This window comes from Pristiophorus japonicus, chromosome 12 (assembly GCF_044704955.1).
Source record: "Pristiophorus japonicus isolate sPriJap1 chromosome 12, sPriJap1.hap1, whole genome shotgun sequence".
Taxonomy (NCBI): Eukaryota; Metazoa; Chordata; class Chondrichthyes; family Pristiophoridae; genus Pristiophorus; species Pristiophorus japonicus.
The window spans coordinates 205,519,480-205,543,293 of NC_091988.1; the positions used below are offsets into that span (position 1 = coordinate 205,519,480).

Here is a 23,814-nt window from a genome sequence, read left to right on the forward strand (position 1 = left end):
CCCATCTCTCCCCCCCCCTCCCCCATCTCTTTCCCCCCATCTCTTTCCTTCCCCTCCCCCCATCTCTTCCCCCCTCCCCCCATCTCTTCCCCCCCCTCCCCCCATCTCTTTCCCCCCCTCATCTCTTCTTCCCCCCTCCCCCCATCTCTTCCTCCCCCCTCCCCCTCACTCTCTCTTTCCCCCCTCCACCTCCCCCTCATCTCTCTTTCCCCCCCACCTCCCCCTCATCTCTCTTTCCCCCCCACCTCCCCCTCATCTCTCTTTCCCCCCCACCTCCCCCTCATCTCTCTTTTTCCCCCCCACCTCCCCCTCATCTCTCTTTTCCCCCCCACCTCCCCCTCATCTCTCTCTTCCCCCCACCTCCCCTCATCTCTCTTTTCCCCCCACCTCCCCCTCATCTCTCTCTTCCCCCCACCTCCCCCTCATCTCTCTCTTCCCCCCACCTCCCCCTCATCTCTCTCTCCCCCCCCCACCTCACCCTCGTCTCTCTCTTCCCCCCACCTCCCCCGGCTGTAGGTATCTTTACTCTTCCACTTGTTCTCGGGGAACTCGGTCTGTGAGTCTTGCTCTTGAAGGCCTCTGAGCCTTCAAACATGGACATCAAATAACCAGCTGGCCCATCGAGCCTGTCCCGTCCTGATGTGGTTCAACTTAAGCACGCCAACTTCCATTTCAATAGATGCTTTCATGACATTGCAGCCAATGAAGTACTTTTGAAGTCATCCTCGACTTCACGGGACTCCCCATGATGATGACTTTTGAAGTATCGTCACTTCTGTAATGCAGGGAAAGGCTGTAGCCAATTTGCGCACAGCAGCTCCCACAAACAACAATGTGGTAATGACCAGATCATCTGTTTTTAGGTGTTGGTTAAGGGATAAATGTTGGCCAGGACACCGGAAAGAACTCCAGTGCTCCTCTAATAAATAATACCATAAGATTTTTAATATGCACCCAAGTGGCAGCATTAACTGGTTTAATGTTTCATTTAAAAGTCAGCACCTTGGGCAGTGCGGCGCTCCCTCTCTACGGCCCCTCCAACAGTGCGGCCCCCCCTCTGTACGGCCCCTCCGACAGTGCGGCGCTCCCTCAGTATGGCACTGGAATGTCTGAATGCCCTCATTAGTGGCCTAGCAAGTAGCCCAGTTGCGAGAGTTGTGCAACAAAGCCAGCTATACCAATGTTGCCTGCGTCCTGAGAACATTCCATTAAACCATGAAGAACATTCCTGTTTGATTCCTTGAAATGATCAGAAAAGACTATTGTAATCCGTGGGTTGTTCCCAAAGTATCGCTTGTGCCTCTTGGTCATTTCTATGAAATAGAGCTCTTGCCTGCATTCTCCCTGTTCAGTCTGTTCCACTCACTTTGTGAATTACTTAATTGTAAACTCCCCTGTATGCCTGCTCTCGAAGTATGAGTCCTTGGTTATGATTTTATGGTCAAATTTCAAGAATCTTAAAAACATTGTCCATGTCTCCACTGGGCGACCTTTTCTCCAGTGACAACGTTTTTGGTCTCTCCTCTACATTCAGCTCGGGCCTTATCCCAAGTTTCCGCTTGGTCCCTGCTATAGTATCCTGACCAGAATTTGACTCGGTATTTCAGTTGAGGCAGTGCTTCGTACAAGCTAGCCATCACTCCCCATGATTTGAGTTCTGTCCCTCTGGTTATTCACCTCAAAATCTTGTTTGTCACCTTCACTGTCGTGGTTTCAGTGAGCTGTTGCTATATATCCCCAGATGCTTCTCCTGTGTTTTATCCTGTAGTCTACCTCCCCTCGAACCACACTGCTTTCCCAATCATTGATATCAGTCACTTATCAGTGCAATCCCTCAAACCTCGTTTATTCGTTTGCGGGATGTGGGCATCACTGGCAAGGCCAGCATTTATCTGGCTGCTTTGTCCTGGATGGTGTCGAGCTTGAGTGTTGTTGGAGCTGCACTCATCCAGGCAAGTGGCGAGTATTCCATCACACTCTTAACTTGTGCCTTGTAGATGGTGGAAAGGCTTTGGGGAGTCAGGAGGTGTGAGAATCGCCGCAGAATACCCAGCCTCTGACCCGCTCTTGCTGCTACAGTATTTATGTGGCTGGTCCAGTTAAGGTTCTGGTCAATGGTGATCCCCAGGGTGTTGATGGGGGATTTGGCGACGATAATGCCGTTGAATGTCAAGGGATGGTGGTTAGACTCTCGTTTGTTGGAGGTAGTAATTGCCTGGCAGTTGTGTGGCGCGAATGTTACTTGCCACTTATCAGCCCAAGCCTGAATGTCGTCCAGGTCTTGCTGCATGCTGGCATGGACTGCTTCATTATCTGAGGAGTTACGAATGACACTGAACACTGTGCAGTCATTAGCGAACATCTCCACTTCGGAGGAAAGGTCATTGATGAAGGAGCTGAAGAGGGTTGGGCGTAGGACACTACCCTGAGGAACTCCTGGGGCTGTGATGATTGACCTTGAACCACCACAACCATCTTCCTTTGTGCTAGGTATGACTCCAGCCAGTGGAGAGTTTCCCCCTGATTCCCATTGACTTCAGTTTTACTCGGGCTCCTTGATGCCACACTCGGTCAAATGCTGTCTTAGGCAGTCACTCTCACCCCACCTCTGAAATTCAGCTCTTTTGTCCATGTTTGGACCAAGGCTGTAATGTGGTCTGGAGCCGAGTAGTCCTGGCGGAACCCAAACTGAGTATTGGTGACCAGGTTATTGGTGAGTAAGTGCTGTTTCATAGCACTGTCGACGACACCTTCCATCACTTTGCTGATGATTGAGAGTAGACTGATGGGGTGGTAATTGGCCGGATTGGATTTGTCCTGCCTTTTGTGGACAGGACATACCTGAGCAGTTTTCCACATTGTCGGAGAGATGCCAGTGTTGTAGCTGTACTGGAACAGCTTGGCTAGAAGCGCGGCTAGTTCTGGAGCTCAAATCTTCAGCATGACAGCCGGGGCCCATAGCCTTTGCTGCATTCAGTGCGCTCAGCCGTTTCTTGACATCACGTGGAGTGAATCTAATTGGCTGGAGGCTGCCTTCTGCGATGGTGGGGACCTTGGGAGTAGGCCGATATGGATCATCCACTTGGCAGTTCTGGCTGAAGATGGTTGCAAACGCTTCAACCTTGTCTTTTGAACTTGCGTGCTGGGCTCCGTCATTGAGAATGGGGATAGTCATGGAGCTACCTCCTCCCGTTAGTTTAATGGTCCACCACGATTCATGACGAGATGTGACAGGACTGTAGAGCTTTGATCTAATTCGTTGATTATGGGATCGCTTAGCCCTGTCTATAACATGCTCCTTCTGCTGTTTAGCATGCATGTAGTGTTGCAGCTTCCCCAGGTTGGTACCTCATTTTTAGATAAGTCTGGTGCTGCTCCTGGCATGCTCTTCTGCACTCCTCATTGACGCAGGGTTGGTCCCCTGGCTTGATGGTAATGGTAGAGTGAGGGATATGCCGGGCCATGAGGTTACAGATTGTGGTGGAATACAATTCTGCTGCTGATGACCCACAGCACCTCATGGATGCTCAATTTTGAGCAGCTGGATTTGTTCTGAATCGTTCCCATTTAGCACGATGGTAGTGCCACACAGCACAATGGATGGTGCCCTCAGTGTGAGGATGGGACTTTGTCTCCACAATGGTCACTGCTCCCAGTGCTGTCATGGACAGATGGATCTGCGATAGGTAGATTGGTGAAGATGAGGTCAAGTAGGTTTTTGCTTCGTATTGGTGTTCTCCCCATTTGTCGCGGGCCCGTTCTGGCAGCTATGTCCTTCAGGACCCTGTCAGTAGTGGTGCTACAGAGCCACGCTTGGTAATGCACATTGAAGTCCCCCACCCAGAGTACATTCTCTGCCCTTGCTACTCTCAATGCTTCTTGCAAGTGGTGTTCAACATGGAGGAGTACTGATTCATCAGCTGTGGGAGGGCGGTAGCTGGTAATCAGCAGGAGGTTTCCTTGCCCATGCTTGACCTGAAGCCATGGTCGTGGGGTCCGGAGTCAATGTTGAGGTCTCCCAGGGCCACCCCCTCCTGACTGTATACCACTGTGCTGCCACCCCTGGTGGGTCTGTCCTGCTGGTGGGACAGGACATACCCAGGGATAGTGATGGAGGAGTCTGGGACATTGGTGGAAAGGTATGATTCTGTGAGTGTGACTATGTCTGGCTGTTGCTTGAGTAGTCTATGGGACAGCTCTCCCAATTTTGGCACCAGTCTCTCGATGTTAGTGAGGAGGACTTTGCAGGGTTGCCTGTGCTGGGTGTGCTGTTGTCGTGTCCGTAGCTGGTGCCGAGGTCGATGCCGGGAGGTCCGTCTGGTTTTATTTTTATTGTTATTGTTCCTTGTCGCACTCTTTTACAACTGTCTCTCGCTGGGCCATTTCAGAGGGCAGCTAAAAGTCAACCACATTGTTGTGGGTCTGGAGTCACATATCGGCCAGACCGGGTAAGGGCGGCAGATTTCCTTCTCTAGTGAGCCGTATGTGTTTTTACGACCATTCGTAGTTTCATTATCACCATTACTGACAATAGCTCTTTCTTCCAGATTTCTATTTGATTAACTGAATTTAAATTTGAACTCGCGTATCTGGATTACTAGTCCTGTAACTTAACCGCTATGTTACAATTCCATTTGGTCCATTACATTTTTGGATATTTGGAAAGCCACCTCCTTCCTAACCCAGTTTTGTGTTGTCAACAAACTTGACTGTTTCTACCTATTTGAAAATCTTTTATGGCCAATGTAATGTCCCTGGCACTTGCCCCTGCTAATTGCTGTTCCCATCCTGCTTCACTACCATGTTGCTTCCTCTGATTAAATCAAATTCATAGAAACATAGAAATCTACAGTGCAGAAGGAGGCTATTTCGGCCCATCGTGTCTGCGCCGGCCGACAAAGAGACGCACGGCCCTCGGTCAGCAGCCCTAAAGGTTACATATAAACATATGAACAATGACGGAAAGGCAAAGAACACCCAGCCCAACCAATCCGCCTCACACAACTGCGACACCCCTTATACTGACAACCTCTATACTCCACCCCAACCGGAGCCATGTGACCTCCTGGGAGAGGCAAAAACCAGATTAAAAAACCCAGGCCAATTTAGGGAGAAAAAATCTGGGAAAATTCCTCTCCGATTTATCCAGGCGATCGACACTAATCCAGGAGATCACCCTGGGCGTATTCTATTCCCTGCAGTACTTACCATTTATATCTGTGTCGCCCAACAAAAGGTCATCCAGTCTAATCCCAATTACCAGCTCTAGGTCCATAACCCTGCAGGTTGCTGCACTTTAAGTGCCCATCCAACCATCTCTTAAAAGTGGTGAGGGTTTCTGCATCCACCACTCTTCCAGGCAGCGAGTTCCAGATCCCCACAACCCTCTGACCCACAGCTCTCTGCGTAAAGAAGCCCCCCCCCCCCCCCCCGTCAAATCCCCTCTAAACCTTTCACCAACTACCTTAAAACTATGCCCACTTGTAATAGACCTCTCCACCAATGGAAATAGAGCCTTACTATCCACTATGAGCAGGCCCCTCAATATTTTGTACGTTTCGATGAGGTCTCCTCTCAACCTCCTGTTGCAATAAGAACAAACTCAACCGATCCAATCTGTCCTCATAACTAAGATTCTCCATTTCAGGCAGCATCCTAGTAAATCTCTTCTGCATCCTCTATAGTGCAATCATGTCCTTCCTATAAAATGGCGACCAGAACTGCACGCAGTACTCCAGCTGTGGCCTAACCAAAGTATTATACAATGTAAGCATAAACTCCCTGCTCTTGTATTCTATGCCTCGGCCAATAAAGACAAGCATTCCATATGCCGCCTTAAAACTTCTATAGATATGTGAAGAGAAAAAGATTAGTGAAGACAAATGTCGGTCCCTTGCAGTCAGAATCAGGTGAATTTATAATGGGGAACAAAGAAATGGCAGACCAATTGAACAAATACTTTGGTTCTGTCTTCACTAAGGAAGACACAAATAACCATCTGGAAATGTTAGGGGACCAAGGGTCTTGCGAGAATAAGGAACTGAAGGATATCCTTATTAATCAGGAAATTAGGTTAGGGAAATTGATGGGATTGAAGGCCGATATATCCCCAGGACCTGATGGCCTGTATCCCAGAGTAATTAAGGAAGTGGCCCTAGAAATAGTGGATGCATTGGTGGTCATTTTCCAACATTCGATAGACTCTGGATCAGTTCCTATGGATCGGAGGGGAGTTAATGTAACCCCACTTTTTAAAAAAGGAGGGAGAGAGAAAACAGGGAATTATAGACCAGTTAGCCTGATATCGGTAGTGGGGAAAATGTTGGAATCAATTATTAAAGATGTAATAGCAGTGACAGGATTGGTCCAAGTCAGCATGTGATTTTTTGAGGATGTAACTAGGAGAGTGGACAAGGGAGAACCAGTAAATGTGATATATTTGGACTTTCAAAAAGCTTTTGACAAGGTCCCACCCACGAGATTAGTGTGCAAAATTAAAGCACATGATATTGGGGGTAATGTACTGACGTGGATAGAGAACTGGTTGGCAGACAGGAAGCAAAGAGTAGGAATAAACTGGTCCTTTTCAGAATGGCAGGCAGTGACTAATGGGGTACTGCAAGGTTCAGTGCTGGGACCCCAGCTATTTACAATGAATATCAATGATTTAGACAAAGGAATTGAATGTAATATCTCCAAGTTTGCAGATGACACTAAGCTGGGTGGCAGTGTGAGCTGTGCAGAGGATGCTAAGAGGCTGCAGGGTGACTCGGACAGGTTAGGTGAGTGGGCAAATGCATGACAGATGCAGTATAATGTAGATAAATGTGAGGTTATCCACTTTGGTGGCTAAAACAGGAAGGCAGAATATTATCTGAATGGCGGCAGATTAAGAAAAGGGGAGGTGCAACAAGATCTGGGTGTCATGGTACATCAGTCGTTGAAAGTTGGCATGCAGGTACAGCAGGCGGTGAAGAAGGCAAATGGCATGTTGGCCTTCATAGCGAGAGGATTTGAGTATAGGAGCAGGGAGGTCTTACTGCAGTTGTACAGGGTCTTGGTGAGGCCACACCTTGAATATTGTGTACAGTTTTGGTCTCTAATCTGAGGAAGGACATTCTTGCTATTGAGGGAGTGCAGCGAAGGTTCACCAGACTGATTCCCGCGATGGCAGGACTGACATATGAAGAAAGACTGGATCGACGAGGCTTATATTCACTGGAATTTAGAAGAATGAGACATATAAAATTCTGACGGGTTAGATGCAGGAAGAATGTTCCCGATGTTGGGGAAGTCCAGAACCAGGGGGTCACAGTCTAAGGATAAGGGGTAAACCATTTAGGACCGAGATGAGGAGAAACTTCTTCACTCAGAGAATTGTGAACATGTGGAATTCTCTATCACAGAAAGTTGTTGAGGCCAGTTCGTTAGATATATTCAAAAGGGAGTTAGATGTGGCCCTTACGGCTAAAGGGATCAAGGGATATGGAGAGAAAGCAGGAATCGGGTACTAAAGTTGCATGATCAGCCATGACCATATTGAATGGTGGTGCAGGCTCGAAGGGCTGAATGGCGGCCTCCTGCACCTATTTTCTATGTTTCTATGTTAACCACCTTATCCACCTGACCTACTTTCAGGGGTCTGTGGACAAGCACTCCAAGGTCCCTTTGTTCATCTACACTATTAAGTGGCCTACTGCTTAATGTGTATACCCTTTCCTTATTAGCCCTCCCAAAGTGCATCACCTCACACTTCTCTGAATTAAATTCCATTTGCCACTGCTCTGCCCACCTGACCAGTAGATTGATATCCTCCTGCAGCCCATGACTTTTCTCTCCATTATCAACCACACAGCCAATTTTAGTGTCGTCTGCAAACTTCTTAATCATACTCCCTATATTCAAATCTAAATCGTTGATATATATCACAAAAAGCAAGGGACCCAATATTGAGCCCTGCGGAACCCCACTGGAAACATCCTTCCAGTCACAAAAGCATCCATCAATCATTACCCTTTGCTTCCTACCTCCATGCCAATTTTGGATCCAACTTGCCACTTTGCCCTGTATCTCATGGGCTTTAACGTTCATGACCAGTCTACCATGTGGGACCTTATCAAAAGCCTTGCTAAAGTCCATTTATACTACATCATACGCATTACCCTCATCGACCCTCTGAATTTTTTGAGGAGGTAACTAAATCAGGTTAGTCAAACACGATCTTCCCTTAACAAATCTGTGCTGACTGTCCATAATTAATCCTTGCCTTTCCAAATGCAGATTTATCCTGTCTTTCAGGATTTTTTCCAATAATTTTCCCACCACTGAGGTTAGGCTGACAGGCCTGTAATTACTCGGCCTATCCTTTTCTCCCTTCTTAAACAAGGGTACTACATTAGCAGTCCGCCAATCCTCCGGCCCATGCCCAGATCCAAAGAGCACTGGAAAATGATGGTCAGGGCCTCTGTTATTTCCTCCTTTACTTCGCTCAATAGCCTGGGATGCATTTCATCTGGGCCTGGGGACTTATCTACTTTCAAAGCTGCTAAACCCCTTAATACTTCCTGTCTCTATATTTATTTCATCCAGAATATCATACTCCTCCTCGATAGCAGTATCTGCATTACCCCTTTCCTAGTATTTGTTAAGAACCCGAGCAACATCTTCCGCCTCCACACAAAGATTACCCTCATGGTCTCTAATAGGGCCCTACCCTTTCTTTAGTTACCCTCTTACTCTTAATATTTTCATCAAGGTTTTCCTTAATTTTACTGGCCAAGAATTTCTTGTGCTCTCTCTTAGCATTCCTAATATCGTTTTTAATTATGCCTCTTAACTTTCCATGTTCCTCTAAAGATTCTAAAGTATTTAGCTGTTGGTATATGACATAAGCGTTTTTTTTTTTTCTTAATCCTCCCCTGGAAGTCCAGGGGGCTCTAGAATTATTTTTTCTCGCCTTTTTCCTTTAAGGGCCTGAGCCTTCCGGATCTCCTCCTTGAATGCCTACCACTGTTCTGACAATGCAGTCCACTATGGCCAAATCACTCCTTAACTTAGCAAAATTAATTTTTCCCCAATTCGGAACTTTTATTCCAGGCCTATTCTTGTTCTTATCCATAACCAACTTGAATCTGACTGAATTATAGTCGCTGGCACCCAAGTGCTCTCCCACTAATACCCCTTCAACCTGCCCAGCTTCATTCCCCAAAACTAAATCCAAGACCGTCCCTCTCGTGTTGGGCTTGCTACATACTGACTAAAAAAATTCTCTTGAATGCATTTAAAGAATTCTGCACCCTCTATACCCTTCACACTAAATTTGTCCCAATCAATATTTGGATAGTTAAAATCCCCTACTATTACTACCATATGGTTTTTAGACTTTGCAGCAATTTGCCTACATACTTGCTCCTCTATTTCCCCCCCCCCCCCCCCCCCACTGTTTGGGGGTCTATAATACACGCCCAGCAGTGTGATCGCCCCTTTTTTTTCAATTCGACCCATATGGTCTCATTTGATGATCCCTCTAACATATCACCCCTCCTCACCACTATAATAGTTTCTTTAATCAGTACCGCAACGCCCCCTCCCCCCCCCCCCCCCTTTTACCCCCCTCTCTATTTTGTCTAACAATCCTGTAACCAGGAATATTGATCTGCCAAACCTGCCCCTCTTTCAGCCATGTTTCTGTAATGGCTATAATGTCATATTCCCATTGTGCTCTTAGCTCATCCGCCTTATTCGCTATACACCTTGCATTAAAGTATATACCATTCAGCACAGGAAGACCTCCTTGCTTACTACATACTAAACCCTGTTTCCTCTGTCTTACAGATTTGCTTTCTAGATTCTTGCTATCCAATTTCAGCTTTACTTCCTTCCCTTTTGAATTTATTCTCAGGTTCCCACCTCCCTAAGCTAGTTTAAACTCTCCCCAACAACACTAGCAAAACTCCCGGCAAGGATATTGGTCCCGGTGCTGTTGAGGTGCAACCCATCCGGTTTGTACAGGCCCCATCTCCCCCAGATGCGGTCCCAATGCCTGAAGAATTTAAAGCCTTCTCTCCTACACCAACTTTCCAGCCACGTGTTCATCCTCTCTATCCTTTTATTCTTATACTCATTAGCACGAGGCACCGGTAGTAACCCGGAGATTACTACCTTTGAGATCCTACCCTTTAATTTTCTTCCTATCTCCCTGAATTCTTCCTGTAGGACCTCATCCCTTATTTTACCCATGTCATTGGTCCCGATATGGACCACGACCTCCAGCTGTTCACCCTCTCCCCCCAGGATGCCCTGCGTCCGCTCTGTGACATCCTTGACCCTGGCACCAGGGAGGCACCAAACCATTCGGGAGTCACGTCTACGGCCGCAGAAACGCCTGTCTGTTCCCCTAACTATAGAATCCCCTATCACTAGGGCCCTTTTGTTCTTCGTCCCTCCCCCCTGCACAGCTGAGCCACCCGTGGTGCCTTGGAATTGGCTCTGACTGCACTCCCCAGAGGCACCATCGTCCTTACTGATACTCAGAAGTAAATATCTGTTTGAAAGCGAGACTCATGGGGGGGGGGGGGGGGGATTCCTGCACTACCTGCCTAGCACACTACGTCTGGTGGTCACCCACTTGCCCTCTACCTGCATGCCTTTAAGCTGCAGGGTGACCACCTCCTGAAACGTGCTATCCACGTAGCTCTCAGCCTCGTGGATGCATCGTATTGACTCCACCTGCTGTTCCAGCTCCAAAACGCGCAGCTCGAGCAGTTGAAGCTGGAGACACCTCCTGCACACAGGGTTATCTAGGCTGCACGAAGCGTCCAGGACTTCCCACATGCCGCAGGATGTGCATTCCACGGGACTGAGCTGCACTGCCATCCCTCTAGTTAGCCTTATCTGGTTTAAAATCTACTTAAAAATAAATAAAGAAAAGAGAGCTACTTACCAACTCACCTCTCCGACCTCCGAACTCCCGACTCGCCGACCTCACAGGGCAAGCCGACGTCGCCGGCCTCCCGAACTCGGACTCTCCTGCTCTCCCGGAATTCCCGACTTCTCGACCTCTTCACTCTAGAAGATCCTCATTATCCTGTGCCTTCCAACCTTGTAGCCCAATCTCCTGTCTGATTCGGTGCTATATTCTAACTATAATTGATTTTCCTTTATCCACTAGGGCCATTACCTCTTCAGTTAACTCCCAATAGTTGTTGGACATGGCCATTCCCTCATCATCTTCTCTCGAGTATAGGAGATTAAGGGGTGAACATAACAAGAATATAAGAAATAGGAGCAGGAGTAGGCCACCTGGCCCCTCGAGCCTGCTCCTCATGGCTGATCTGATAATGGACTCAGCTCCACTTCCCTGCCCACTCCCAATAACCCTTTATTCCCTTATCGCTCAAAAATCTGTCTATCTTCGCCTGAAATATATTCAATAACCCAGCCTCCACAGCTCTCTGGGGCAGAGAATTCCACAGATTTACAATCCTCTGAGAAGAAATTCCTCCTCATCTCCGTTTTAAATGGGCGGCCCCTTATCCTGAGACTATGTTCCCTAGTTTTAGTTTCCCCCATGAGTGGAAATATCCTCTCTGCATCGACCTTGTCGAGCCCCCTCATTAACTTACATGTTTCGATAAGATCACCTCTCATTCTTCTGAATTCCAATGAGTATAGGCCTAACCTACTCAACCTATCTTCATAAGTCAACCCCCTCATCTCCGGAATCAACATAGCCTTCACTGAACAGCCTCCAATGCATGTATAGCCTTCCTTAAATATTCTAGGTGTGGCCTCACCAATACCCCTGTACAGGACTTCTCTGCTTTTATACTCTATCCCCCTTGCAATAAAGGCCAACATTCCATTTGCCTTCCTGATTACTTGCTGTACCTGCATACTAACTTTTTGTGTTTCATGCACAAGGACCCCCAGGTCCCTCTGCACTGCAGCACTTTTGCAATTTTTCTCCATTTAAATTATAATTTGCTTTTCTGTTATTTCTGCCAAAGTGGATAACCTCACATTTTCCCACATTATACTCCATCTGCCAAATTTTTGCCCACTCACTTAGCCTGTCTATGTCCCTTTGCAGATTTTCTGTCCTCCTCATAATTTTCTTTCCCACCCATCTTTGTATCATCAGTAAACTTGGCTACATTACACTCGGTCCTTTCACCCAAGTCATTAATATAGATTGTAAATAGTTGAGGCCCCAGCACCAATCCCTGCAGCACTCCACTAGTTACTGTTTGCCAACCAGAAAATGATCCATTTATCCCGACTCTCTGTTTTCCGTTAGTTAGCCAATCCTCTATTCATGCTAATATATTACCCCCAATCCTGTGAACTTTTATCTTGTGTAGTAACCTTTTATGTGGCACCGTATTGAATGCCTTCTGGAAATCCAAATACACCACATCCACTGGTTCCCCCTTATCCACCCTGCTCATTACTGTAGTGTATGGAGAATGAGTCAAACTGAACACTGTGAGCTCAAAGTAAAGTGTGACTGCAGTCGTTTATTGCAGGTCTCCAGAGTGCCTCTCCAACATGTGAAGCCTCTTTATATACTTGTGCTCGGACTCCAGGGGATGAGCCCTCTGGTGGCTGTATAGAGTAAATGCAATTATACATATATAACAGTTACATCTTCAAAGAACTCCAGCTAATTTGTCAAACATGACTTCCCTTTCATAAAACCATGCTTACTCTGCTTAATTGAATTATGCTTTTCCAAATGTCCCGCTACTGCTTCCTTAATAATGGATTCCAGCATTTTCTCAACGACAGATGTTAGACTAACTGGTCTATAGTTTCCTGCTTTTTGTCTGCGTCCTTTTTTAAACAGGGTCGTTACATTTGCGGTTTTCTAATCCGCTGGGACCGCCCCAGAATCCAGGGAATTTTGGTAGACCACAACCATTGCAGCCACTATCTCCGAAGCCATCAGGTCCAGGGCACTTGTCTACCGTTAGTCCCATTATTTTACCGTGGACTGCTTCATTAGTGATAGTATTAAGTTCCTCCCTCCCTATAGCCCCTTGATTACCCACTATTGGGATGTTTTTAGTGTCTTCTACCGTGAAGACCGATACAAAATATTTGTTCAACATCTCTGCCATTTCCCTGTTCTCCATTATTAATTCCTCAGTCTCATCCTCTAGGGGACCAACAGTTACTTTAGCCACTCTTTTTTCCTTTTTTGTACCTGTAGAAACTCTTACTGTGTGTTTTTATATTTCGTGTGAGTTTACTTTCATAATCTACCTTCCCTCTATCGTTTTTTTTAGTCATTCTTTGCTGGCTTTTAAAAGTTTCCCAATTCTCTGGCCTCCCACTAGTCTTGGCCACATTGTATGCCCTTGTTTTCAATTTGATACCATCCCTTATTTCCTTAGTTAGCCACGGATGGTTATCCCATCTCTTACAGTTTTTCCTTCTCATTGGGATATATTTTTGTTGTGAGTTATGAAATATCTCCTTAAATATCTGCCACTGCTCATCAACCGTCCCATACTTTAATCTGTTTTCCCAACCACTTTAGCCAACTCTGCCCTCATACCTTTGTAGTCTCCTTTTATTTAAGCTTAGGACACTGGTTTGAGATCCAACTTTCTCACACTCCAACTGAATTTGAAATTCAACCATGTTATGGTCACTCATTCCTAGAGGATCCTTTACAGGAGATCATTTATTAATCCTGTCTCATTACACAGCACCAGATCTAAGAGAGCCTGCTCCATGATTGGTTCAGCAACGTATTGTTCAAGGAAACGATCCCAGATACACTTTATGAACTCTTCCGCAAGGTGATCTAATTGAGTTGTTTAAGATGATCAAAGGTGTTAGTAAGGTAGATAGAAACGATTTTCTCTGGGCGGGGGGTGCATGGGGTGGGGGCGAGGGGGAGGGTGGGGAAACCAGAATAAGAGGGCATAACCATTAGAGCCAGGCCATTCAGGGGTGATGTCTGAAAGCACTTCTCAACATTAAGGGTAGTGAAATTCTGGAATTCTCATCTCTTTCTCTCTCTTACCCTGCCCTCCAGGGCTGTGGATGCTGGGGGATGATGGAAAATGTAAAAGCAGAGATTGATAGATTTTTGTTCGGCAAGGGCATTAAGGGTTACGGAGCCAAGGCAGATAGATGGAGCTAAGGAGAATGTTAACCTACAGATACAGCAAGCAATTAGGAAGGAAAATGGTATGTTGGCCTTTATTGCAAGGGGGTTGGAGTTTCAGAGTAAGGCAATCTTGCTACAATTGTATAGGGCCTTGGGGAGGCCACACCTGGAGTACCGTGTAGTTTTTGTCTCCTTACCTACAACAACAACTTGTATTCATACAGTGCCTTTACTGTCGTAAAATGTCGATCATTATCAAACAACATTTGACACTGAGCTACAAAGAGATATTGGGGCGAAATACATTGGTTTTAAGGAACATCTTAAAGGAGGAAAGAGAAGTAGAGAGGTGGAGAGGTTTAGGGAAGGAATTCCATGACTTGGGGCCTTCGCAGCTGAAGGTACGGCAGCCAGTGGTGAAGCAATTCAAATCTGGAATGCTCGAGGCCAGAATTAGAGGAGCGCAGATATCTGTGAGGCTAGAGGAGAGTACAGAGATGGGGAGGGACGAGGCCATGGACGGATTTGAAAGCAAGGATGAGAATTTCAAAATCGAGGCATTGCTTAACCAGATGGCACAGGACAGCAGAGTTTTTGAAGACTGCAAGTTTACGTAGGGTAGAAAATGGGAGGCCAGCCAGGAGTGCATTGGAATAGTCAAGTCTAGAAGTAACAAAGGCATGGATGAGGGTTTTAGCAGCAAATGAGCTGAGGCAGGGGTGAATATGGAGCGATCTTCCAGAGATGGAAATAGGTGGCCTTAGTGGCGTGGCTATGTGGTTGGAAGCTCCTCTCGGGGTCCGATATGACGCCAAGATTGAGATCAGTCTGGTCCAGCCTGAGACAGACGTTGGGGCGAGTGATGGAGTTGTTGGCTAGAGAACGGAGTTTGTGGCTGGAACTGAAGCCTGTGGCTTTAGTCTTCCCAATATTTAATTGGAGGAAATTTCTGCTCATCCAGCACTGGATATTGGACAAGCAGCGTAACAAATCAAGAGACTGTGGAGGGGTCAAGAGACGTGGTGGTGAGGTAGAGCTGGGTGTCGTCAGCGTACATGTGGAAATTGATGCTGTGTTTTTGGATGATATCTCCAAGTGGCAGCATGTAGATGAGAAATGGGAGGGGGGTCAAGAATAGATCCTTGAGGGACACCAGAGGGAATGATGCGGGAGCGGGAAGAGAAGCCGTTGCAGGTTATTATGTAGCTGCGATTGGATAGATAAGTCCCACCAGCTGGACGATGGTGGAGAGGTGTTGGAGGAGGTTGGTATGGTCAACCATGTCAGAGGCTGCAGATGTCAAGAAGGATGAGGAGGGATGGTTTACACTCACCTAGGATGTAATTTGTACCTAAAGAAGCATATACTTGTCTAGGAGGTGATGCAATGCAGGTTCACCAGATTGATTCCTGGGATGAGAGGGCTGTCTTATAAGGAGAGATTGACTAGAATGGGCCTATATTCTCTGGAGTTTAGAACATACGAACATGAGAAGTAGGAACAGGAGTAGGCCATACGCGCCCTCGAGCCTGCTCCGCCATTCAACAAGATCATGGCTGATCTGATCATGGACTCAGCTCCACTTCCCTGCCCACTCCCCATAACCCCTTATCGTTTAAGAAACTGTCTCTTTCTCTCTCAAATTTATTCAATGTTCCAGCTTCCACAGCTCTCTGAGGCCGCGAATTCCACAGATTTACAACCTTCTCAGTTTTAAATGGGTTAGCCCCTTATTCTAAGATTATGCCCTCTAGTTCTAATCTCCCCTATCAGTGGAAACACCCTCACTGCATCCACCTTGTCAAGCCTCCTCATAATCTTATACGTTTCGATAAGATCACCTCTCATTCTTCTGAATTCCAATGAGTAGAGGCCCAACCTACTCAACCTTTCCTCAAGTCAACCCCCTCATCTCCAGAATCAACCTAGTGAACCTTCTCTGAACTGCCTTCAAAGCAAGTATATCCTTTCGTAAATATGGAAGCCAAAACTGGACGCATTATTCCAGGTGTGGCCTCACCAATACCTTACATAGCTGTAGTAAGACTTCCCTGTGTTTATACTCCATCCCCTTTGCAATAAAGGCCAAGATTCCATTGGCCTTCCTGATCACTTGCTATACCTGCATACTAACCTTTTGTGTTTCATACACAAGCTGTACTGCGGCACTTTGCAATCTTTCTCCATTTAAATAATAACTTGCTCTGATTTTTTTTTCTCTGCCAAAGTGCATGACCTCACACAACCTTTTATGTGGCAGGTTATTGATGAAGCTAATGATCTAATTGAATGGTGATCAGGCTCGAGGGGCTGAATACGCATGTTCCTACGTTCCTCAATTCTTGCTGATCCTCTCGGTATACTGCATTTCTTCAAGTGCTTCGTTATTACTCCCTTCAGGATTTCTCTTTAATATTGTGCCTACTATTGATGTCAGACTCATTCTAGTTTGCAAGGCTTTCTTTATGCTGGCATTTCAATTGCACTTCTGTGTTCCTCGACCACTATTTTGAATGGACTTTTAAAATATCTATGGATGTATGGCAAACAATTCCTGCGCGCAAACCTTACTCCTTGTCGTGACCTTTTATTATTTAACATTGTAAATTGCTATATCAACGTTTTCTTTTCAATTTTGCTTACAGCTGTCACGATGTATTTGCAGGCTTTGATACTAGGTGGCTCTGTGGAACGAGCCATGTGGTGTATATAATTTAAAAAACACTTGTATTCATCGACTGACTATGACCAACAGCATAAGAAACTTGCAAGTAATGAATAGATTACTTTGAAATGTATATGTCTGTTCACTATTAACTGAAGCGTTGTGTGATTCTACCTTTACAGGGACTAAGCTGGCTATCTGCAAACTGGATCATGAAAATACAGAAGAAAGAAAAACCGGTGAGTGCACCACCTAATCTCTCAAAATATATAAATGCCCCCCCCCCCCCCCCCCCATGCCCCCGTTGTGTGTGTCTGGAGTTAACGGTATGATTCTGCCTCCGGACTTTATCCTCTCCCTAGTTTCCCTTGTGGCATTTACTACATGCTGGTTACTCTCCAATGCCGATTTATTCATGTGTGTGCCTTGGCAGTGTCAGCAGGCCAATTGCCTCTAGGGGAAGTAGTGGTGCGTCATAAGCACGCCTGATCCTGTACTTGTCCTGACGCCTGTGCAAGCACTTCCGACAGAGGCAGCTGAATTCTGGGCCCGGCCCCCGGACTGATGGAGTTTATTTTATTTTTCTTTCCTTCTCTTTCTCAGCCGGAGAAGCGAAGGCCAGTTGTCGAACCCCAGCCAGTTCAAATTATGTAACTGGGCACAGATTGAGGGTAGAATTTGGGTTGTTCTGCATTAACCGTTGAGCTATTGGAGGAGATGTGGAGATAGATTCAATAACAGCCTTCAAAAGGGAATTGGATGAATACTTGCAGAGAAAAAATATCAGGGCTATGGGGAAAGAGCGGGGAGTGGGACTAATTGGATAGTTGTACCAAAGAGCCAATGCAGACTCGATGGGCCGAATGGCCTTCTCCCGTTCTGTAATGTTCTGATTCTATAACGTATATAATTATGTGTGTTTTTAATTGCAGTTGCTGTCATGACTTTTCTTGGTTTCCCATGGTAACAACTTGTGGTGATCTCAGATCATGGGGATATAATGGTTTGGGTGTGAAGTTCCTTTGCTGTCTGCCTGATGTGCCAGACCTCTACACTGAATGCATAAATATTTATTTAATTAATTAAAGGGGCTGTGGCAGCGTAGATACAAAATTGGCAGGACGAGTTGATAAGGCTGGGATTAATTCTCCTTCAAAGAGCTGGTGCAGGCATGATGGCTGGATAGTCTCCTTGTGTCTTGTAACATTCTATGTATAGGAAAGACTTTCATTTTTATAATGCCTTATCGAATCTCTTAAAGGTGCTTTCCACAGTGAATTATTTTGCAGTGCAAACATGTGTTTATCTTGAACAAAGCAATAATCTGAATGACCAGTTAATAATTTTTTGATGATGTTGGATAAGGGAATGATGGTCCGGACATGGGAGAACTCGCTGCTGTTCTCTGAATATTGCCGTGGGATCTTTAACATCCAGCTGAGCATTGGCGCTGGCAGACGCGGCTTGGTTTTTGAGAGGTGACGAGGTACATCATAACTCCAAATCTTCCTCGTGTGTTGTCAAAATGTTCGTGCACCGTACATCAGCCTGGCTACAGAAGGACCTCTGCTAGAGCTGTGAACAGAGTAACAATCTACTGTAACTGCTAATTCTCATCCCAAGGCAAAGGAAGCTATCCTGTGGCAAATCCCGCACAGTGTGGACAGAGCATGACTGCTCTCTGTGTGCTCCTGTCATCTCGCAGGGTAGAGAAAGGAGTTGATTCCAAAAATAAATATCAACAGAACTCAGGGTGGATCAATCCCTGGGCCCTGATGGCTGCACTCTAGGCTTCTGAAACTACACAGATTGCACTGTGGGGCTGAACAGTAGTCGATGTAACACAAAAGCAAACATAGGTCCGAGTGATACATTTTGGGAGGATAAAGGAGGAATGAAAGAGAGATCTTGCATTTCTATAGTGCCTTCATAACCTCCAGACATCCCCAAGCGCTTTATATACAATAAAGTAATTTTGAAGTGGTGGTCACAATTGTAATGTAGGAAACTCAGCAGCCAATTTGCACACAGCAAGCTCCCACAAACAACAATGAGATAAATGTCCAGATAATCTGTTTTGGTGATGTGGAATGAGGGATAAATATTTGCCAGAACACGGGTGAACTCCCCTGGTCTTCTTTGAAATAGTGCCGTGGGATCTTTTATTTTAACGTGAAATCAGACAGAGCATTGGTTTAAAGTTTCATCCGAAAGACGACATCTCCGACAGTGCGGCGCTCCCTCAGTGCCGCCCCCTCCGACAGTGCGGCGCTCCCTCAGTGCCGCCCCCTCCGACAGTGCGGCGCTCCCTCAGTGCCGCCCCTCCGACAGTGCGGCGCTCCCTCAGTGCCGCCCCTCCGACAGTGCGGCGCTCCCTCAGTGCCGCCCCTCCGACAGTGCGGCGCTCTCTCAGTGCCGCCCCCTCCGACAGTGCAGCACTCCCTCAGTGCCGCCCCTCCGACAGTGCGGCGCTCCCTCAGTGCCGCCCCTCCGACAGTGCGGCGCTCTCTCAGTGCCGCCCCTCTGACAGTGCGGCGCTCTCTCAGTGCCGCCCCTCCGACAGTGCGGCGCTCCCTCAGTACGGCCCCTCCAACAGTGCGGCGCTCCCTCAGTGCTGCCCCCTCCGACAGTGCGGCACTCCCTCAGTGCCGCAGTGGAAGTATCCGCCTCGATTATGTGCTGAGACAATGGGCCAAATGGCTGTAAATTCAATGGATTCTCTATGTATGTGACCTTTTCCTTTGAGGATATGTTGCCTTTTCCACCCTTCATCTGTACCTTGCTCGGTTATGACAGCTATGTTGCTAGCTGCGACAGTTTGTACGGGTGACTGGTGTCCTGGGGTAGCAGCACGCTGACTATGTTTTGCTTGGAGGTGACCTGCATGGTTCAGTGCCACACTGGGCAGTGTATCACAACTCTGAGCCAGCACCGCAACAATAAAATGACTCAGCTGCATTATCTGCTGAGTTTGAATGTGACCAGTGTGTTTTAAGCTTCACATCGCAGTGGTTTAGCCGGCGGTCTGGGTTACCTGGAGCCTTCAGGGACAGCATTCTGCATTTCATTAGAAGTGGAATCATTTTTATTGTTTTATTGTTCTAGACTTTCTTTTCCTAAAAGGTTCTGACCCTTGCTGATGCCCTCTAACAGCTTGAAGTCCCCTTGCTCTGTGCCTAGCCTATGCATGTCAGGCTGTTTGACTGTAGCTGGCAGATCACGGCTAACCCCAATCTCCACCTCAATGTGTTCTTTCTAATGGGGAATTCTGGTAGCAAAGAGGAGTAAAAATCCCGACTGTGTGTGTGTTCCTCCACGCATCTGCCCCACTCCCTTTGCCCCAGCATTGACAGTCGTGCCTTCAGCTGCCTCGGCCCTTAGCTCTGGAATTCCCTCCCTAAACCTCGCCGCCTCTTTCCTTTAAGACCGTCCTTAAAATCTACCTCTTCGACCAAGCTTTTAGTCGCCCACCCTAATATCTTCTCGTGTGGCTCGGTGTCATGCTTTGTTGGATACCACTCCTGTGAAGCGCCGTGGGACATTTTCCTACGTCAAAGTTCTTTTTGCTAGATCTTGGGCCAAAGGCCAGTTTGAGTATTCCAGCTGTCGAGCTGGTTGAACTCGGCTTAATCACCAGACCACAAACTGAACTTCGGTCATTCCTGAATGGGTTTTGGTCAGTTCCACATTGGGCAGTGACTCTACCAGCAGAGTGGGACATTGTGTATTATTTTGACCGATATTACTTTGGGGAAAGGGTTTTTTTTCTGTTTCAGTGCTGCTTTGTTCTGTAAATAGGCTATGTTTCTATGTATGTTTCTATAACCCAGGTTAACTGGAAAAGTGTGTATGTTTTTCTCTGAGAATTCAGTGGAAAAAGTCCCGGGCTCTTGACGTCACGCTTGACCTGAGCTGCAGAGCTGGAGATTTGCATTCAGCTGCTGTAAACACCTGTCACTAATCTCTTCCCATTCTCTGCAGGGAGAGATAGATGCAGAGCATGTAACCTGCCGGTATAATAATGCCACCTTGATCATGAATATATCAACAGCTATTTGCATTTATGTAGCGCCTTTAACATAGTAAAACGACCCAAGGCGCTTCGCGGGGGTGTTTTCAAACAAAATTTGACACTAAGCCACGTGAGTTATCAGGACAGGTGACCAAAAGTTTGGTCAAATACATAGGTTTTGAGGAGCGTCTTACAGGAGGAGAGAGAGGTGGAGAGTTTTAGGGAGGGCATTCCAGAGCTTATGTCGAAATCTCGACCTCCGAAAAGAATGACTCCGACACTTACAGCTCCGGCAGAAGTTTCTTTAATTTACTTGCTAGCAAGGGGCAGGTTACACTCAGTCAAGGGCTAAGTGAACACCCCCGCAATGGTACAGTTTCACAAGATATTTATACAGTAAAATCCAAGTTATGGCCTCTCCCTGTGTATTGCTCTGTCTCACAGTCAGTGACTACAGATAAAGAGTTAATTACTATATCCTGGTCCTGACATGGTTTACAGATATTTCCTTTTGTCAGGGTTATCAGTTGGCCAGCCGGCCATTACTCCATGAATCATATGTAATGGGCTATCACCTGTCTTGTATTGTGTCAGGATTGTTCAATTTCCTGGTCAGTTTATCGTTTACATCAAAAGGATGAGGTCTCTACAAGAGATAGTGGCTGGTGGAATGGAGTACATAGGAAAGGTGGGGTGACATGGAACTGGTGTCGTGTAGACAATAGGAGAGCACCATGGGGGGGGAGGTGGGTACTTGCCTCAGCATCACTTGTCTCCTAGCTGTCTGATGGCCATCAGCCATCTCAAACCAGGTTTAGCTGTTTATGCAAGCTGATTGCTAAACTGCAGAAAGTTCTGGAAAGACCAGGACTCCATTTTGATGTATATTGCAAGGGGCATACAAATACCGTATGGTATCAGCTTAGATAAAAATACATTTCCACATTCCCCCATTTTGTCCTTCACAAGGACAACTTAATGCATTCTGATCTTGTACAGTCTCTCCATTTCCATTTCCACACAAGAGCCTTCAGCAGTTGTTGCTACCATAACTCTAGCCGTGGTCTCGGTAGGTAACATACTTTCTCCCACCCTGGCACAGCAACACTTAACGACGACAAATAATAGATACAGGGCGAAGGCTATCAGCAGGAATATGATCAAACCCTGTACCACAGATTTCCCCAGGGCTCCCAATCATCCTGATGCCCAACCCTATAAGGTGATACCGTCCTGGCCAACTGTCTGTTTATACTCTATTACCTTTTTCCTGATGTTTTCAGCTAGACTGCCGATATCTTCTGATTTATCTGGGATATACGTACAGCATTCTTCACCTATTAATGCGCATGTTCCTCCCTCCTTATCTAGGAGATAATCTAAGGCCATACGATTTTGGAGAGCCACTGTTCGAATAGCTACCATTTCGTCATTTATCCCTTCAAAGGCTTGAAGTTGCGTTGGCTACTGATTCGACTAAGTTAGCCAGTTCCCGTAACTGCCATTCGGTCGATGCTATTCCATAGGGTGGCACCATTACCTTGAATATTCCGTTTAGTCACGTCAAATCCCGTTTAAATCTGTGACTTCCATAGGCCTCCCTTAGAGTCTTTACTGATCTGATAAGGGGTACCACATATCCTAAGTAACAGGACCCTGTCCAGTTGGCTGGTAACCATGGGTAGGCTTTATGGCCACAAATAAAGTAGGTGCAATTATAGGGCGTCAGCTCCTGGTCCTTTCGCACTATCCATACTCGAGTGGTCTCACCTTCCCACCCTTCACCTGGGGCTTTGTTATGGACCGTTGTCCAGCCAACAGTTGCTATCTTTCTCTCAGTGGGATTAGTTGTGGCTTGCCATTTAATCATTTGGGAACACTTGCTGCGTCCCATTTCTGGTCCTTTAGTCTCATTACTCACTAGGCATATTATACCTTCAGGATTTCCTATTCCGGGATTAATGCTTAGGAAGGGAGGCTGATGGTTATTATCATAATTGGGCTGATACCATCCCTGGAAGGCTGTAAGTTTATACTCTGCCGACCTCCATTCTGTTTGCTCCTTCGTTTCTGGCCCCTTAGTTAGTTTTGTCCTATTTTGCATTGTCAGCCATTCTACCATTTCTGATTCGTTAAAGGGGACAGATCTCAGGGGAATACCCCCTTCGGAGTGGACAGGTACATGGGAACATATTCAACAACTCGACAAGTTTCTTTCTTGAGCATACCCATGACTCAGTGCCATAAATACGTTTATGTGCAATTCCCTTTGGTGGCGGGTCTGTACCCCTGGTGTAATCAATAATGCGAAGTAAATCCCTGTCAAGCCCAGCACCATCAGTCCCCATAGTCCATACAGTTCCTTATTCAGTCTTCCTTTTTCTGTTCCTCTGGTTCCTCCTTCCCTTCCTCCTGGTCGGGTGCCCGTTTGCAATGGGATGCGTGGATCCATGTTGGTCTTTCCTTTACCTTGATTGCAGTATTGGTCGCCAGCAAGACCTGGTATGGTCCTTCGAATCTTGGCTGTAGACTGCTTTTTCTTTTAAAAATCTTGATGTAAACGAATTCCCCTGGCTCCAGGTTATGACACTTCCCTTCCGCTGGCTTGACTTGGGCTTCCTTTACCTGTGAATGAAAGCTGGAAATACATTTGGTTAGTGCAATACAATAATTCAACATATTTTCCTCCATTTTGTGGATGTCCATCTGTTTTGCAGTAAATGGTGCTGTAAAAGGTAGTCGTTGGGGACGTCCCATAACTATCTCATGCGGTGACAGGCCTGTTGTTCTGTTGGTTGTAGATCGCATTACCATCAAAGCTAAGGGCAATAGTTCTGTCCATTTCAGTCCAGTGTCATTGCATAGTTTTGCCAGCTTATTTTTAAGCATTCCATTATATCTTTCAACAAGTCCAGCTGATTGTGGATGATAACTGCAATGAAAACGTTGATTAATCTGCAAAGCTTTACACATTTTTCTCATAACAGTTCCCGTGAAATGTGACCCGTTAGCACT

The 23,814-nt window shown here is 46.4% G+C and overlaps 1 protein-coding gene across 1 annotated transcript in view; it reads left to right on the forward strand.

The window, feature by feature from the left end:
* The window catches only part of chd6 (chromodomain helicase DNA binding protein 6), a 237,136-nt gene that overhangs the window by 26,802 nt on the left and 186,520 nt on the right, over positions 1-23,814 (forward strand). Inside the window, exon 3 of the mRNA XM_070894909.1 lies at positions 16,970-17,026. Coding sequence (XP_070751010.1) covers positions 17,000-17,026 — 27 coding nt within the window. The 5' untranslated portion in view covers positions 16,970-16,999. The remainder of the gene's footprint in view (positions 1-16,969; positions 17,027-23,814) is intronic.